At 45.4% G+C, this 18046-nt stretch overlaps 1 protein-coding gene across 4 annotated transcripts in view; it reads right to left on the bottom strand.

Moving 5' to 3' along the window:
* The window catches only part of Hlf (HLF transcription factor, PAR bZIP family member), a 49550-nt gene extending 42194 nt beyond the window's left edge, over nucleotides 1–7356 (bottom strand). Inside the window, exons 1-2 of one of the 4 annotated variants that reach the window (XM_005321603.5) lie at nucleotides 6804–7356; nucleotides 4471–4806 (exon numbers count right to left, since the gene is read on the bottom strand). In XM_005321603.5, coding sequence (XP_005321660.2) covers nucleotides 4471–4806; nucleotides 6804–6918 — 451 coding nt within the window. In that variant the 5' untranslated portion in view covers nucleotides 6919–7356. Of the gene's footprint in view, nucleotides 1–4470; nucleotides 4807–6095; nucleotides 6246–6492; nucleotides 6752–6803 lie in introns of those variants that run through there. The other 3 variants (XM_005321602.5, XM_078042275.1, XM_078042274.1) reach the window with 3 other exon arrangements.
* Between the last annotated feature and the right edge of the window lie 10690 nt (nucleotides 7357–18046).

Raw genomic sequence — 18046 nt, 5'->3', positions numbered from 1 at the left:
ACTGAGCATTTGCGGGACAGACAGCATGCCATCCTCTGCCTCGGTTTTATCTTCTTGAATCCTGCTAAAGCCCCACAAGGGAGAACAGACTGTTCACAATCTCCATTCTATTGATGAGCCAATTGCAGTTTAAAGAGGTTAGGAAATTGACACCAAGTTACATGGCAAGCCAATGGCAGGTCCAGGATGAAAAACCAAGCCCCAAGGTTCAGAGCCTGCACTCCTACCCATCAAATGGCCTTGCTCTCCACACCTATCCCAAAGCACCCCTTGCCACAGGCAAGAGATTGCCATCCAGGGAATGAGAGCAACATGGCAAAGCCAAGAGAACAGGGAAGCCCATCCTCTATGGAGCTTGGTGGAGAAGATAAAGAATCCTAAAAAGCAGAAAATAGGCTGCCTAACTCTAGAACAAAGTGGACTTCCGCCCCGCATGATCCCCTTGATCCTGATAAAAAAGGAGGCAGTTCCAAGAGACCCGAGGTGCTGTGCATGACAATGATCAATTATCAGCCACAGCATGCCAACCTGAGGACATGCCTATGCTCCACGGTAAGTTAGGGGACACTTCTGTCCTTCAGAGGAGCTCCATCTCATGATATTTGGAAAAGCAAGAGAGTCCTCTTGCCTCAGCAGGACCTCCTATTATCCCAGACCCATCAGCAGAGCTTCCCCGCATCACTACATTGTGCCCATGAGTAGCACAATCTTTGTCACAAAGGATGGTCAGCATCTGCACTGCAGAGGTACAGCAGGGCTTCCCCAAACCCTTCTCTTATGCCACCCACTTAAGTCCTCTACCCACACACGACCACACAGAAAGGCTTCCACTTGACTCTATACCAAGCCTTCACCATTACCCCATCTCTGCACTCACAACTGAAAAGAGAACTTTCCTAATTCTTAGTGGACTAGGGGCCTAAGAGTGGTAGGACACCCCCAAGCTATTCAAAGAAAAACCACCAGAGGAAACAGTTTCAAATCTAGCTTTACAAGCATGGGGTTTAAAAATAACTCTGCCTTTGTCTGCTTTAGATGACTTTCCCTAAAGGGACAGCTGTCCTTAAAGCAATCGCTTAATTCTCAGGACAAACATGTTTTTATTTTCCCCAATACCTAGCACATACCTCCAGGAGCTCATCCCCACATACCACCTATGATACTATCTGAAATGCAAACACTGAAGGCTTCTGGATGATTCCTGTCATCCTTGCTGACCTGGCCACATCCAGGATGCTGCACTTCAGATGACTTGAAGACCCTGGAGGTAACTACAGCGTCCGAGAACCACCACTCTTCCCTTTATTGAGGGGACAGCTCAGAAAACACGGTAGTTGCATCTTTGCCAAATCAGATGTTCGTGGATCCCTAGAGTATTTCTTCAGAGATTTGATTCACTCTTTGATCAGAGAAACATGGTTGGGGTGGACAAAATAGGAAAGGAGGCTGAGGCCCGGAGGAGTCATGGTACATAGTTCTGAGAATTCACAAGAATGCTCACCTTGTCACTCCAAGATACCCGTGGGGTGGATTTCGTAATCTGTAATTTGTCTGTTTATGGCTTTATTTCCTTTCCACCAGACAGTACTAACGACACAATGCAACTGAGCATAACTCAAAAGATGCTCACTGAGTACACAGCTGAAAACAAATGTTTAGTAAATTGCTCTGCAATTATCTCTTGATTAGCTTGATGACTTCATATTTTATCAACTTGAAGTGTTTAACAACGTACTTTAAAATACTCTCTCTCTTCTTGGCAACCTACTGTCTCCTGACCTTCCCAAAAGTTTTGTCATAAAATATTTTGGAAGGTGAAAAACATCAGGGCCCTTAATTAAGTCTAAGTGTTGCCAGGTTGAAGGTCTAGACCATTGGCTTTCAACTGGGAGTGATTTTATCCCCCAGGGGACATTTAGAAGTGACTAGAGACATCCTTACTGGTCACAGCCGGAGGATAGGAGCAATGGGCATGTGGGGGGGTAGAGGCAGGGATGTCACTAAACATCCTGCACTGCACAGGATGATGTCCCAAAGACTTAACCTAAAATGTTAGTAGTCCCAAGATTGAGAACTCCTGACTGAGAATGAAATTATACAGTTCCCAGAATGTTCAAGGCTACATCTGTGTTCTTCCCTTCTGAGGACTCATTTTCCTCAAGATTTCACTTGGTACTTCTATTCTGGTCATTCCTGTAAGCTACACAGAATAATCAGGAACATTCTCCATTTTCAGACTGGCTTCTGATACACATCCATCAAGCCCACATCCCCTAGAGTTTCATTTTGCATTATCATCTTTATAAGGGCCAACACTATATGAACAGCAGAGTGTGATTTTTATCTGTTTGGCATTTGAAGGAGAGCTTTAACTTTTTCTCTCTTCTGTTAGGACTCGCATTGAGTTTTCAATTCAAAAAAAGAAAAAAGAAAACTTTTCTTGAAGAGCATCTCCACTATTTCTAAAAAGATATTGAAATAAAGAGCTTATTTCCAGAGACTCAGTGTGTGTACTTTTCTACTATAAAGTAACAAAAGGACACCCACAGGGGCTCAGGAGCTCTTTGCTGTGGATTGCAACTCTGCCTGGGACAGCCCAAATTGCTGCAAGTCATTGACTGATATAAACTCCTAACAAGCTCTGGAAAATGACTCAAGTATCAAATTCCAAAATCCTGATTTTTGACTCTCAATAAGACAGTCCAAAAGCTACTGGGCAAAACCTGACACTTCCCTCCAGAGGAAGGACGTACACTCTACCTAATTACTTTAAGAAGGTATTTCAGAGGACGAGGATTAGAATAAATGGTTAAAGTTGATACAGCTATAACAAGGACGGCAATCCCCCTCCCAATAGTGGGACCCCAGTGCAAATAAATCATCAGACACTTTATGCACCTGACCTTGTAATTCTCACAACAACCCCATCAAATAAAAATTATACCCTTTGACACCAAGGGCCACTGAGTCTCCAAGAGGCCATGCCATTTGCTAAAGTCAAACATGTTTGAAGTAGCAAACATCTCACTGCACAGCAGAGTGACTTAAGCTCCAACACGTGTGACCCCTGGGGCTCCGCTTCCTTTTCCCAGCCGTCTTTCCCCTTGGAAGAGTTATGTATTTTGCTGGTTGTCTGTTCCCAGGAAGAAACTGAAGAGAGTGGCACTAGACAGTCTATGCAGAAGGGGTCCCAGTTCCCTTAAAGGAGTGTTTGCTCAGGTTCCTGCAGCCTCCAGGGTTGATGGGAGGTTAAGACTTTGTTCCATTCCAGCCAGTGGCCTGGAGTTATCCTTCAAAGTGGGTTTTGGAGAAGGGACAAGAGGGATTTGAAAGGCCAGATCTATTTAAAAGAGTGAACTTGAACTTCAATACTAATGTATCAAGGCACAGGTATTCTCTTCCTCCTTCACCTCATTTCCTTCCACTTAAATCTCACTCCACATGTCACAGAAATTTCTGCAATGAGTTGAGGACATGGAGTTCAGTAACAATCTCCCACACAAGTCTCACATTGTCCTGCTTTTTGTCTTCCCCTGCAGGGAAGGCTCTCTGCTTGATGACCTTCCTGTCAATTAATCAGGCTGAATCCTTGTTCCTGGTTACCTGGGCACATGAAATGATCTTTCTTCCTGTTCCCTTTGTACTATGGGGTGCTAAAGGCATGAATCCAGAGTTGCCTCAATCTGCGTTTATCTCTGTGCACTTAGCAATGGATTTTAAAGCACTGGCCCCTCTTTAGGTGATATTTTTGTGTAACATTTCAACATCATTTACAGCTGACTTTGCAGCCTTGTGGGCTTTGATAGAGATGGACTCTGATGGACAAATGAAAATAAAAACACAATGTAAGAACAGTTTGGTTCACAGAAATGGCAATGGGCGAGAGAAGGAAGAGGCTAAACCTCAGTTAATAGGATACCTGCTTTTAGAGTCGATTCTTCAGTGACAAAACAAGATGAATGAGAAAAAAAAAAATACCTGACCTACCTCTATTCACATGTCTGCACTTCAGGCAATAGAAGAATAAACAGAGATAAACCAAGCCTTATAAAACATCTACCCAAACCATGCAGCCAAATCCTATTAGCTATGTGTTTGGGAAATGGGGGAAAGAAATAGGAAATAAGACAGATGCTTAAATTATCCCTGCCATTATCTGCAGGAGGGCATAAAGTTTACTCTGCTATTCCTAGGATCAGTTTCCCACGGGAAACTAGCTAAAATACATATTTCTGAGCCCTTACCGCAGACCTGAAAAAAAAAAATCAAAATTTCCAGGGGTAGGTCTGCAGAGTGCATCCAACTGACTCTCCAGGTGAGTGGCACAGATGCTCACCGCAGTGGAAGAGCCCCTGCTGTGGGTGGAGCATGCTGAAACCTAGGAGTGTCAGGACAATGGTGCCACCTCCCTCCACCCCCTCCCTTCGCCCTCCTCCCCATCTGAAGTGAGAGTCTTCCCAGAGAGTTTACCTGGTCTGATGGGGCTCTGCATACAGTTTGGAGATGGGATGCCAGGGTGAATGGGTGCTGAGGCCCGGCTGCTGAGGTCCATGACCGACTGGGCGGCTGAGGAAGCCGGCTGCAGCCCAGGAGGGTGAGGGCTGTGGTCATGCTGGGACGGGCTGGGGGGAATGCCATTTTCTGACAAAAACTCCTCCAGGTCCATGTACTCCAACTGGAAAGTATCTCCGTCGTACGGAAGGGTTTTGTCCCATAAGGTGGGTCCCAAAAATGCTGACTGGGGGACCGTCGGGCTGTTGCTCTCATCATCCAGCTTCTTTTCCTTGTCTTTATCTTTACCAAATGCTGCAGAACAAGGGAAAGTTGGGATTAAAAGAAGAAGAAGAAGAAAGAAAAGTCGCTCTGACTACCCTGTTACAAAAGCACTCAGGAGCACCAGGGTCTGCTGGCTGCTGTTTTGTGGATTTAGAGTTAAAAGTTCAGGCAGGACATGGATCTCTGCCTGTTTTTTAACATCTTCCTATTTACTTTGGAAAGAAAGCACTAGTCAGTGGGATAGGGCTACAAGGCTGATCTGGGATTAAAAACAAGAGAATAGTCTTCAGTGATTATTGGAGGAGATAAATTATTGAAATCTATAAAGTGAGAAAATAGCACCTGGGATTACATACAATGGATGTGATTTTTTAAGAAAATCACCAAAAAACCTGGCTTGACTTATCTTTCCGAAATTTATCACAGAAACAATATGAGGTCGCAGAGACTTACAAAGCCAGTGTGTTGGTGCTCTTAATCTTAGTAAAGCAGAAACTCTCCACCCTTTTCTAATACTTTGTATCCAGTACCTACACTTCTTTGAAAGCCACTGGGCACATAGTGTCTACTGCTGCTTTGAAAGCTGCAGGGACATCATTGCTTTTTGTTGTTTTGTTTTACAAAAGGAGTAAATAAAAAGTGTTTTCTTCTTTCTCTTCCCCAAACACTTAAGTATTATCCAAGTCACAAAAATGATACATCTATGCAAAGGTCAAAAGCTGGGCTATAGGAAAAGGTGAGTTATTCTACATATCTCTGATAGAATTGTGCAGCTATTTTGTACATGGAAATACTGCTCCCTAGATTAGGTCCTTAACAGGCGCTCTAGATTTTGCCAATTCTAGTACTCAGGAGTGGGTGGAACTGGGATTAAGGAATTTGCTTCTGAGTTTTTATCTCGCAGAAACACAGCCTCCATTCTAGCTCTCTACAGTCTCATCTGAGAATCTGGTTTAAAACACCCACAGAAGCAAAAGCCTGCAGCCAGACCCTTCCTCCAAAGTGCTATTCCGAAAGGGAAGAGGTAGGGAATGGTCTGCAGACCACAACCAAACACCCCAGCTCTTGCAATGCAACAGGTTGTCCCCTCCCAGAAAAGATGTGAATACTCTGAAGCTATGTGCAGCTCAATAATGTTTCAAGACTTTATGCATGAGCTGCATGATTCGCATTTGTTACTGTGAAATCAAAAGTGTGAAACCGCACTGGCCCAATGACAAATCCCTGGGGGTATCAGTGGGGTTCCATGCCTCCTCTCATCTACGTACCCCTCCTCTAGCGCTACAGCCAAGGTTGTCTAGGGAAGGTTGGGGACTTACCACGAAAGGGCTCAGGCCAGAGGAGGCTCCTGCGCGGTTACACGTGAGCCTGCTCCGTTCTCTCCTCCCACCAGGAAAAGTGCACCGGCAAAGTGTCAGCGCTGGAGGCGTGCACGGCTGCCAGCCGAGAGACCACTCCCCCCACCAGCCCCCACCCCGCTGTTTCAATTACCCTTCAGCGGAAGAAAACGCGTCTCCACTCACACCTCCTAGAGTTTTAAATACTAAACAACAACAGAAGCAGTAACACAATTCCAATACTCAGGCTACGCCCTTGAAGACCACCTCACTGGAGCCTCCAACCCCTACTAGGCCCCCAATATCTCCTCCCCAACCGAGGAGGCTCTGTCCTCCAGCAGACGGTTCCACTCTGGTTATTCTAAGCACCAATCCTGACCTGTCAAGTTTATCTCCCACCTGCGCTGCAGGAGCTGGTCCCCGTGGATGCTGGGCCAGGTCCCCAGCGCTATTGTAAACGTTGGTCAGGAGAGAGCACCTCTTTTTATTGAGGAGGATGGGAGATGGGTGAGCTCCTTAATTTCCACAAAGCGAGGCTGGAGAGCCGGTGGGTCAGGGAGGGAAGGGGAGAGATGCTTCAGCCGGCCAACCGGGTGCCTGGCCAAGGAGGGGGCACCCCGGGAGCGTCGTCCCTCCCCAGAGCGGGACAGCCCGGATGGAAGAAGCGGCGGCGGCCGCTGCAGCGCTCACCGTCTTCGTGATGAAGGGGGAGCTTCAGCGGGTTCTCCAGCAGAGACCTGAGCACGCCGTAGGGAGGCGGGATAAAGGTGGGGTTCAGGGGGAGCTGTCGGGACATTTTCTCCATCGCGAAGCACTCAGTTTTTTTTTTCTTTCAAAAAGAAAGACAATCACCCCCCGAAATATTGCTGAGCTTTTTCCTCCGTTCTTTGCCAAAGTACTCGCTTTCAAAGCGGTGGAGAGACACGGGAAGCAAAAAAAAAAAAAAAAAAAAAAAACTTATATCTTTATAAATACATCTGCATAAAAATATCTTTTTTAAAAAATCAAAAACAACTTTGGGGTTCTCGGTGCAGACAGTCCCAGGAGGGCGCGCCAAGTGCCCGCGGGCTCCAGGGCGACGCGCAGGATGCTCTCACCTGCCTCGAACCCCTCGTCTTGCAAAAATGTTCCAAATTGCAAAATAGAAAGAAAAAATAGAGAGAGAGACGGCTGCAGAAGGACAGACGGCACCAACCCGTCCCTAGCCCCCAGTGCGAGCACCCGCGGCGCCGCGCCGTCCCACCCCACCCCCCTCCCCGCGCCTGCAGCCGCTGCTCCCCGCGCTCCGCGGCCCAGCAGCGCCGGGTTCAGCGCATCCGGCAGCCCATGTGCCGCGGCCCTGACAAGAGTGACGTCAGGGCCCGCACCGCGCGCCGATAGGCGTGCAGGGGCGGGGCCCCGAGGGGCACCACCTACCGGCTCCGCCCAGCGGCTCCGGAGTGTTTAGCATCGGCGCGCGCGCTGATTTTCCAAGACTTTGCTGCACTGGCGGGCGGCGTATAGGAGTTGTTCAGAGAATTCCTATGGCCCCTGACCTGGGCTCAGCATGTATTTTTTTCTTTTTTTTTTTGGTCAGAGTGGAAAGAGAAATTAGGAGTTTATATTAGTAGTTTGCAACCTGGAAATAAACTTTGGAGTTAAAAAAACACTCCGACACCCAGGCAACACCCCGGATTCATTAAATTAGACCCTCTGGGGTGATATCCAGACATTAATTGTTATGAAAGCTTCCCAAGCAGTCAACTTTGGGAAAGACTGGTTTAGATCGAATTAAAGGAAAAGACTTATAAATATTTCTCCTGGACCCAGCTAAGCCTAGCACCTTCTTTCTTGCTCTGCTCCCATAACCACCCCTAAATTATTTCCTTGAAATCAGAATAGTGTGCAAAAAGTAGAATGGAAAGGAGAGCGACGGAATGAACTGCTGTCAACTGTCTCATGCCGTCCGAGGTATTAAATGAGATATTGGCCTGAAATGGCGTGAGGGACACAGAGGGACCTATGCACTGCGTTCAGATTTTAGGAATGTTTGCAGGACCCAGTACATCTCTGCTTGGGTCAAGTTACAAGATCTTCACAGTAAATAAAATGATTTTGCTAAATATTTCTTAAGGGTGTCTCGGTGTTCTCAGCTGTAAGGGCAGCAGCAGCGCCTCCCTCCCGGTTTGACCCCACCGTGAGTTGTCCCCGCCCAAACCTCGCATGCCCCGCTTGGTGTGGTGTGGAATTCCCGCATTGGGACGGGCAGCTGGTTGACCTCCAGCCTCACCGCCATGGAGAGCCACGGACCTGCAAAAGGGTTCATGTCTCGCTCCCTATATCGCCTAAGAAGAGGATCACTTGATCTGGGGAAGGTACTGCAAGAATGAATGAGCACAGGTTAAAGAAAACCTGATTTCAGCGAGACATGAAGTCTTTGGGAGCCTAGGCTGATGCATCCTGGGCTAGGGTGAGAGGTCCAGTCTTAGTAGGATTAATTTCCATGGGGCTGTCCAAAGCCAAGAGACCAAAAGGGCCACCAGAGGAGTCCAGCTGAGCTGCAGGTTTCTCATAGAGGGACTTATGATCTAGTGACCTTTACCTTTTCTCATTCTCAAATCATGACAAAGGGGTAACATTAACATTCCAAGTAAGAAGCTGTTGCAATGTTTCAGATTCTAGAAACATCAGACTTTTAGTTAACTGCACATGTATTTATTGAACAGCCCTGTATGACAGTGACTATGCTGGGACTGACTAGATAAAGATGAATGATATAATTCTAATTCAAAGTTTAGGGTCTAGCTTATAAGCAAACCTTATAATATAGACGTAAAATAATAGGTGCAGGTAATATGAGAACTTTTTTTTTTTTTTTTTTTTTTTTTGGATGAAGAATGAGAATGTCTGACCTGGGCTTGCCAAGGGTCTTTCATGAATTTTCCAAATCCTTCCATTGTTATCCCGTTTTTCATGCAAGAAGGGAGTTTTCCACTATCCTTTGGAGAGAAGGAAGGCATCTCCCTAACATCTCCCTATCACTCATAAACTATAATAGCAGAAAGCAACCTCTCAGCCTGGTTAGAAATAGATTACAGATTCCATGTGCACAAAAAGAGGCACAATCTAGGCTTCCTGTAACAGTCCACTTTCATTGCTCAGCACACTCAAAATGCACCACCACTCATGGCTCTAGGAGCGTGTCCTTGCCCCACCCCCATGCCTTTTCCAGACACGGAGCCCTTTGCAGCTTAAAGTATCTGTTTTCCCACTACCTGAGAGCCTGGCACTCTGGCTTGGAAATTACATTTATTATTGCAAGTGCATGAACTGTCACTGGGGTCTCTTGGGAATTTGATTGATATCATTCAATTCCTCTGAGCCTGGTCCACTCTGGATATGGACCTCCTTGGCGCCCTCTCCCTTCTCTCTAGCTCAGCCTTCTCAAGTGCTTTTGCTACTTATATTTATAACTAGTATAAGCATTGACTAGTTCTCAAATTAACTCCATCCCTTAAGATAAATGAAAGTGATACATCTTTCCTATTCTGTTTAGATGGCAATTTATACATTTTAGTTTTCATTAAGCTGTGAGTGTGCATCTCACCAGCCCCCTTCCCAGCCTTCCCCACAAGTGTAGAAGGCTGCCCAGGTAAAAAGAAAATAGGCTATAGAAGAAACCACAGCTTATATTGGATATAAAGGTTATACCAAAGGTTATATTATTCCTAATGTTAGATAGGAACATTACTTTGTGCTTTATAAGAGAATGGGCTCCCTCAGGCTAATTTTTAAATGGACATATCTCTACAAATCAGCATGAAACTCAACCTGCACCTATGCCCAGAGATAGCAGCCCCTCACAAATACTTAGCACGTGATCACTTACAAAGCCCCTCCACAAGTGTGGGATTAGTCCCAATCATTCCATGAAGAAAGCAATGATTTCTATCGTTAAGTAACAGTTCTCTCCAAAACCTAATGTTTAAAACAACAACCCTTTTATTGTTTCTCATCCTGGGCTGGGTTCTGCTCTCCTGGGACTTAGACGTGGCTGGCCTCTTTCACAGCATGGCCTTTCCACATGGCCTTCTTCCATGGTCTTTCATGTGTTTGGTCCAGCAGGCTGGACAGAATTCCTTACACAGCATCTCAGGGCTGCCAAGAGCCTGCAATCCAGGATAAGTCCCACCATGCAGTCCTCAACCAGCCTCTGCTGAAAAAGGACTAGACAGGGCATGGGAGTTGGATGGCTATCATAGTTCATTGGGCATCACCAAAGTAACTACCTTAGCCATTCAGTTATTTTATCTTCATATGAAGGCAAATAATATTAGATAATTTACTGAACACTATTCGAGCAAGATCTTCTGACCATAAATAAGTCCCATGTGTCACTGGTTGAATATATGTCCACTTATTCATTCAGTGTTCTTTCAGAACAACTATGTATACACCTCTGAATGGGATGCAAAGATAAACCAGATACAGCAAGACATGGTGTCTGAGGGGAGCTCACACTCTGGGTGGGGATGTACCATGTGTGATTAATATAATGTTGAAAGTGATGTTCTAAGAGGAACACAAAGAGTACTGGAGAAAATGGGTAATATAAAGAGATTTGCTTAGAGAAGAACTTTTAGAAATGTCTACCAGTTTGCTTTCTCTGTGTCCTTCCTTACCCATGCAGGTCACTTCCGGAGTGCCTCTTTATCCCATCCCTATTCCTGAGTCCTGTACTAATGTTGTGCATCTTTAGCATCCGGGTTTGAAGAACTGTGCCAATTGCCCTTCTTTAGAGCATTCAGCTGACTTTTCAAAGAAGGAGGAATACACATGTGCAGAAGCTCCACACATGTATCTGTCCTAAAAATAAGACTAGCCATAGAAAGAGAGGTTTCTCAGAATCAATTTCTTAAAAGATTCCATGCCAGATGTGTGGGGCCCTTCTCTGTTCTGAAGTTCTAGACATCAACCTTTTGCCCAGCCAGTGGCTTCTACCTGTCCTGCCATTTTGGGAGATTTAATGATGAGGTTAGGTAGCAAGGTCTTTTTTGCAGCCTGGTAGGGGCAGATGTGAGGCAGTCATCTTGGCACTGGCTCTGTGGGATGCAGTGTCCATGTTTCAGATCCCCCAGTGGGAGTGAAACCAAGTTCAGCACACAGAGCCGGAACAAGGACCTGTCATCATCTCTACTGGGGGCTGGGAGCTTGGGGTAGATGCAGGTAAGAACTGGGATTCTGAAGGGCTTTGTACACCACTGAGCCAAAGCTCTTGATGAACCTGTTTGTCCTGTTGCCAGAAGGGTACTTGATCCCCGAATTAATTCAGAAGTGAAATGCATCCTTATGCCTACGCCAGGCTGGTGACTTCTCTCCTTCCTGAAATCTCTAACTCAGCTAAAATACAAAAGGAAAATGAGGTTTCATTGGTTTACCCAAGGAAGACCCTCAAACCTATTCACTGGATGCAGGAATATGCAAACCAGAAACGAAAAACAATATTAAAATGTTTGTTAGGAAGTTAAACTCTGTTTTAAAGAATGGCCCATGTAAAGGATCGTGGGTAGGCTTCCCTACCCCTTCCCTACATTCTATATTGCTCTGGTAAATTTGAGTGGCAAAGACTAAGATAGGTAGGACGCACTGCCCCAGTCATGTATATGTATTTATAATCAGGGAATAGTCGGATTTACATATAAGCCATAGGAAAGAAGGTGAGGGAAACTTGTGTAAAACGGTAAGAAAGAAAAGAAGGATATGCGTGGCAAAGGGAGAGGGAGAAAGAAATCAGTGCAGTGTATTTTAGCAGAGTGAGCAGGATTATGGGCCAGACACACCTGTGTACCTGCTGCTAGTGCTACTACTGCTATAAATATTAACGACATAAAGAAGGAGACAAAGGCCTATTTGTTATGTGCTTAACCGTGTTCTGGCACAGCATCAAACTTTTTATATATTATTTATTACTTCCATCGGCAATGTGGAGTGTGTATATAGCATTTTTATCTCCGTCTTACAGATGAGGCCCAGAGATAGGAGTGACTTGCATGTCCCTGTGCCTAGCTGAGACCCAGACAAGCTATGAGTTGAAAGCAACTCTGCTTGACTCCAAGGCTTGTGCTCTTAACCTCCACCCAGTAAATGAGTGACAAACATCGATTCAATAGACTTACTGGATTTCCAGCGGATTCAAATTCTGCCTCTGTCTTGTGATCTTGGATGACCTCTCTGATCTCTTGTTGTCTTTGTGTGAAATGCAAACTGATGGCGGCGTTTCCCAACTTGCCCAGTCACTAGGAGAATTAAATGTAATGCATGTAGAGACTCTTGGTGAATATTGAAGGAGGGTCTAATGTGCCAGCTTATTATTCAGGATACTTTTGCATTTTCTGGTTTCTCTCCTCCTTTGTAGTGTTGCACCCACCTATAAATCTGTACACATGTGTATTAAACTCTTGGTATTAGAAGCTACTTTCTGTCTAAGCACACATACCCTTTTTTTTTTTCTTATTCTTTTTTCCCCTCTCACAAGGGGCAGCTACATTCTATGGCTCCCAGTCTCCAAAAGAAATGCACACTGCAGATAGTCGTTCACCCTGAGTAGGAAAGGAATGTCCTACATCATATGAAGGGGGACAGTAATAGAGGTGTATTATTTATTTAAGCAATACTTTTAAATTATTTCAAGTCTAGTAAACACAGGGAGGTAGAGACAGTGAAGGTACAGAGGTGAGAAATCACCCTGACCCAGAATTAGTATTTAATTTGGTTGGAATCGGCTGTTGGTCAGGTTTACCCAAATCAACAATATTCTAAAATATCATTTCCAAATGTTAGTTAATTAGACTGCATTATAAGTTCAAACAGGAGGAGAAGGAGACCACAAAATTGGCCAAGGGCATACCTGCTCTCACAGACTTCCTGCAGACCTGGGGAGAGCCGGAACAAAGACTTATCACCATGCAAGGATTTAGGACCAACTTCTCTCCATTCATTGTGTCTTAATCCCAAGACAAATGTTTTGATTCATCCACCTTGACACCATCATCTATGGAGTTCCTGGGGTTTCGTATGAGCCATGTCAAAAGTGATTGTCCAACCTTATGCCTGTAAATGGGTGTCTTTGTTGGGCCATTGGTAATGGGCCCAATGATTAGAGGCCAAGGCATCTGGTTGAACTCAGACACGTGGCGTGTGCCGCGTGCAACCAGATTAGCCTGGCATGGCTTTCCTTTAGAAAGGAGCTCTTTCTAAAGCGCACGCCAGGTATGTTGAACTTCAAGCCATACTTAAAAATTCGTCTCAGCTGAACAATGTGTTCCCTGCCCTGCAGATGGGTCGCTCTCCCTGGGAGCTTTCTTGCCCAGGATGGGATCAGAGTAAGGAAAGGGAGTAGATGACAGGAGGCAGTGCCAGCCGGGTGCACACATGCTGCCCGAGTGCTCCCCTCCCAGTGAGGAAGTGTGTGGATGTGGACATTTCCATCCCAGGGATTCGGAGCCTGGTGAGAGATGCAGCTGGAAGGGTCCTGAATGGGAGAATGGGAGAGGCATGCCAGGTCAGGATGCACAGGCCCCAATAGGACAGCTTGAACTACTGGCGGCTCTGTTTTCTGGAATGCAAAGTTTATGAGAGAGGAAGAATGACACCGAAGATTGTAACAATAACGATTACTCTTTGTCAAGCACTGACTAGGCAAGGCACTGTGCTAAAAGGTTTGCATGCACCATTGCAATCCGTCTTTAAAACAATTCTGTGAGACAGGATCTCATAGTTATTGCTGGTAAAAACTCTTAGTTGTATCAGAGCCCAAAGTCAAACTGGCTCAGGTGAAGGGGGAAGCTCTGAAAACCTCTCCACCACCTTTCCACAGTCTCTGGTTTCTCTTTGTGTGGTCTTCTTTCTCTCTGCAAATGCCTCTTCCCCACTCCAGTTCGTGCAATGTTCAGCCAGGAGTTTCACGTGGGTGGGTGGCTTTCCTCCTCCAGAGAGGGGCCAATTCTCTTCCTTAGTTTTAGTTAAAAAAAAAAAAAAAATCCCCAAGAAAAGCTTGGATGGATCCAGTGTAGGGCAGCTACCCATTCTTGGAATAAGTAGCAATGATCTGGGTGGGGATGGTAAGAATGTCATGTCACCACTCTGATTGGGACCCAGGAGTAGAAGGAGGAGCAGTTCCCAAGAGGAGGGGCTTCTGGGCGGACAAAAATCACAAGTGCCTTCTGCACTCTCCATCTTACAGCTGAAGGTGGAGCGGCTTGGGGAGGTCAAACAGCTGATTCGCTACAGATACCGCAATCCAGTCTGTCGATCTCAGTGGTTCTCAAAGAAGAGCTCTGGGATAAAACTAGGAACTCAAATCCTGGCTCCACCACCTGTTTGCAGGGTGACTTTGAGCAAGTCACTTAGCTTCTTGGTGTCGCTGTGAGAATAGTAGTTGTGCCAACCTCAGGTGAGCAACAAGACTTAGTGCCTGGATCCAAGTCGGCCTCAACACACAGGAATAGTCATGCTCCCTTGCTTGCTTGGCTTTCCTCTCCTCATCGGATGGATGCGGGTCTCCATCTCCAGTGCCCAACTCAGCTGCCACTCCTCAGTAAAGCCTTCTTGATGTCCCCCAAATTAGCACTTCTTTGTGCTCCTGAAATTCTTGTTTTTACACCCATCTCCCCACCTCAAGAGTGTGGTTCCTCCCTCTAGACATTCATCTTCCTACTGAACGCTGTTCTTCCCGTCATATAGAGGCCTTGGATCACTGTGTGAAGGCATTAATACTTAGATTCCACTGGGGCATCACCAAACTGCAGAATCTTCTATCTGGGGCCTCTAAAATGACTGGTCGGTCTGCTGAGGGCTTGTTTTCTCTGGCTCTCACGTTTCCACCATTCTTACATGCCCGCCTCTCAAGGAGTGAAAAATATCATTTACAGAGTTCAGCAGCTTGGCCCTTCCTCCTTTGCCAGTCAGCTTTTATCCAAATCCGAACGGTAGTCGTGTTTGTTCTCAATGCTTCCCAGATTCTCCGTTACCTCTGCAGCTTGGGTTTCTGTTTACCTGCTAGGACTTAACCCTGACCACTCAGCTCTCCTTTCTTTTAGTTTTTGGACACACGGCATCACAATGATTTCCCCTCCAAGTGAGCACTACTGTCATGTTGGTAGTCTTGTGACTCCAGTTGCGACAGGGTCTCTGCTTAAGTAATGACAAGTCTCTGATAACTAATAATCTGGGTATCTTATACCACTTCCCCAAGTGTCCTGAGTACTTTGCTAAGAAAATAGCAGGCAGCTTGAGTGTGTGTGTGGGGGGGAGGGAATTCCATTTTTATTTTTTTTTTTTGTTTTTGTTTTAATCTTATAGAATTGAGCCATTCTGGTCCTGAAAGACAAAAGCCATACTCAATTGCTCCTTATCAGTAGCTGTCAAACTTTATAGCACCAAAGTTCAGCGGAGCTCCTCAGAATGCAGATTCCTGGGCCTGCAGCCAAAGGCTTTTCTTCAACAGTCTGTGAGTCTTGACATCTTTAACTTGATCATCCCAGCAACGACTCTATTTGAATTAGGGTCGCATTCACAGGTTCTGGAGTTTATGAGTTGGACACAAATTTTGGGGAGAACATAAATCAACCCAGTTTAAAGGTTATTCTGATTTATGGGGTCCCAGAATCCCACTATAAAAAAAAATCAACAACAAAAAACCCTGCCATATACAAGTTTAGAGCACATCTTGACATTAGCTACCATGAAATCCAGACAGTTCCACAGTAGGGTACTAGTAAGTTGAAAAGATTAGAAATAAGAGAGGAGAATGGTCTTTTGCAGCTGAGCACATCTTCCTGTCAGTGAAGGGCTAGGGATGAAAGGGAAAAGGGTCCATTTCTTTCTCTTGTTCTTTTTTTTTTTTTTTTTTTCTGTCTTCAACCTGTCCCTGGCTCCTAAATACCTGCTCTTTTTCCCTCTCCAGCCACCAGTTTCAGACACTTTGGCTCTAAAAGCAAAGTTTTAGGCACAAATATTGCATCTAAGTCACAAGCATTGAATCTCTTGCTAGACATCTATGAATGAATGAGCAAACACAAAACCAAGGAAGTATTTTTCTCTTCTTTCAATCCACTCAGGATTTTGTATGTCGACCCTTGAAAAAGAATTAACCTTCCCCCCCCCATAATCCTCATCCAGGTTTCCCCCTCCCTCTATCTTATCAGTATAATTTCACCCATGAGATAAGGTTCCTCCTCTTTCTCTTCCTGTGTGTTAGTCACCTTCCCCAATCCTGTTTCAAGCCAAATAAGGCTTTAAAGCCAAGGATCTGCAATAATACCTGCTCTTTCTGCAAGAGTCTCGTCGTCTTAATTTTCACGGCTGCAATCTGCCTTGTCTACAAGGGGCTCATCTCCTTTGCCGTATGTTCATTTCCTGTACACCTAATCCTCCACCTATCAGTTACAAATCCTTTCCCTGTTTCCCCCCTCCTTAGACAAGACACAGTTTTCCTTTTATAGGTCTGCATTTTCTTCTCTCAAGCAGTTCCCAGGACCTTCTTCAGAAACTGTGACCCATCCCCTGACATCAGGGTTCAGGGCCATGCACACTGGACTCCAACCCATAGTTCTCCCTCCCTCTGCTAACTCCATTCTCAGAAGTGTTCTCAGAAATTCAGCCCAAACGACCTCTGTAGTGGTGCTCACCTACCCACTTCCTTGACTCTGCTAGCTCTTCTTCCCGTGGTGAATCCACTTCACATAGCCACATGGCTCATCTAATGGAATATGGATGGAGCCGAAGAAAGCAGATGCCAAGAGGATGGGATGTAAAGGGTTTCTGTGATTCTAGGAGCCATCATACTCTTGGAGTGGGTGGGAGACCGAGAACTGTTCAACCGCTGATACTCTGGGCAAGAAAAGCATGATTTGCAGTATTGATTCTTCCCAAGGACAATACTCTTACCAGAGCTGATTTCAAGCTATTAATGTGAAGTCCCTTAACACAGAGTAGGGGAGAGGTGCGCTGTTTCACTGGGGAATGTGGTATTTCCACCAGACAGATTCCATAGATAAATAACCTCAAGGGCATAAATAACAGTACCATGTAGTAATAAAATGAGATGCTGTAGACCTTGACGATTTTTACAGACACTCACTCGTGTGCCAAGTGTGGAAGCACCTATAGCTAATGTCACCTCAGAACACAGGATTAAAATGTCTCCAGGTGTCCCATAGCACGTTTGATTTCTACCATGTTGAATGCTCCCAATCTAATCCACACTTATTCAGCTGCTTAATGAATGAGCTATGTTCGGGCACTTTTTTTTTTTCTTGGACAGTTTAATTGAGGTCTAATTGTCATACAATAAAGTACACATGATTAGGCATACAATTTGACAAGTCTTGACCTCTGTTTATACCATTGACACCATCACCATAATTAAGATAATGAAAATATCCCCCCCTCTCCGAGTTACCTTCTGCCCCTTTGTGTCCTTCCCCCTGCCCCTTGCTCCCTTCCCCAGGCCATGTAGATCTGCTTCCTGCTACTATATCTTAGCTTGCATTTTCTTGAAGTCCTTACTTTTTTTTGCTTTTGATGTAATTTATTTAACGTGAAGTTTATGTAAATCTGTCTTTGGTAATGTCTGCGATTTATGACCAGCTCCTGAACTGAGAATGCGATGACTGACCCTCAAAAGCAGCAAGGAGCCTGCTCCAGCACACCGTGGGTGGGCAAGTGAACAGAGTGGACGTCGGGGGACACCCTGGACTCGGGGGGTACTGCCCTGATCCTTTATGTGGGGACTGGATACGTAGGGATTTCCACATCATGAAAATGTATGCAGCTGCTTGCTTTTGTACCATGTGGGCTTTCCTGAATGTGTGTTAGACTTTAATAAAATTTACTCCCAACAAAAGGCGCTAGGATTAAAAGAGAGAGGGGATTGGAGGGGATTGGAATATGTA

The sequence above is a fragment of the Ictidomys tridecemlineatus genome, chromosome 3 (assembly GCF_052094955.1).
Source record: "Ictidomys tridecemlineatus isolate mIctTri1 chromosome 3, mIctTri1.hap1, whole genome shotgun sequence".
NCBI lineage: Eukaryota > Metazoa > Chordata > Mammalia > Rodentia > Sciuridae > Ictidomys > Ictidomys tridecemlineatus.
The sequence above is the reverse complement of the archived record's forward strand: the minus strand, read 5'-3'. Positions and strand labels throughout refer to the sequence as shown.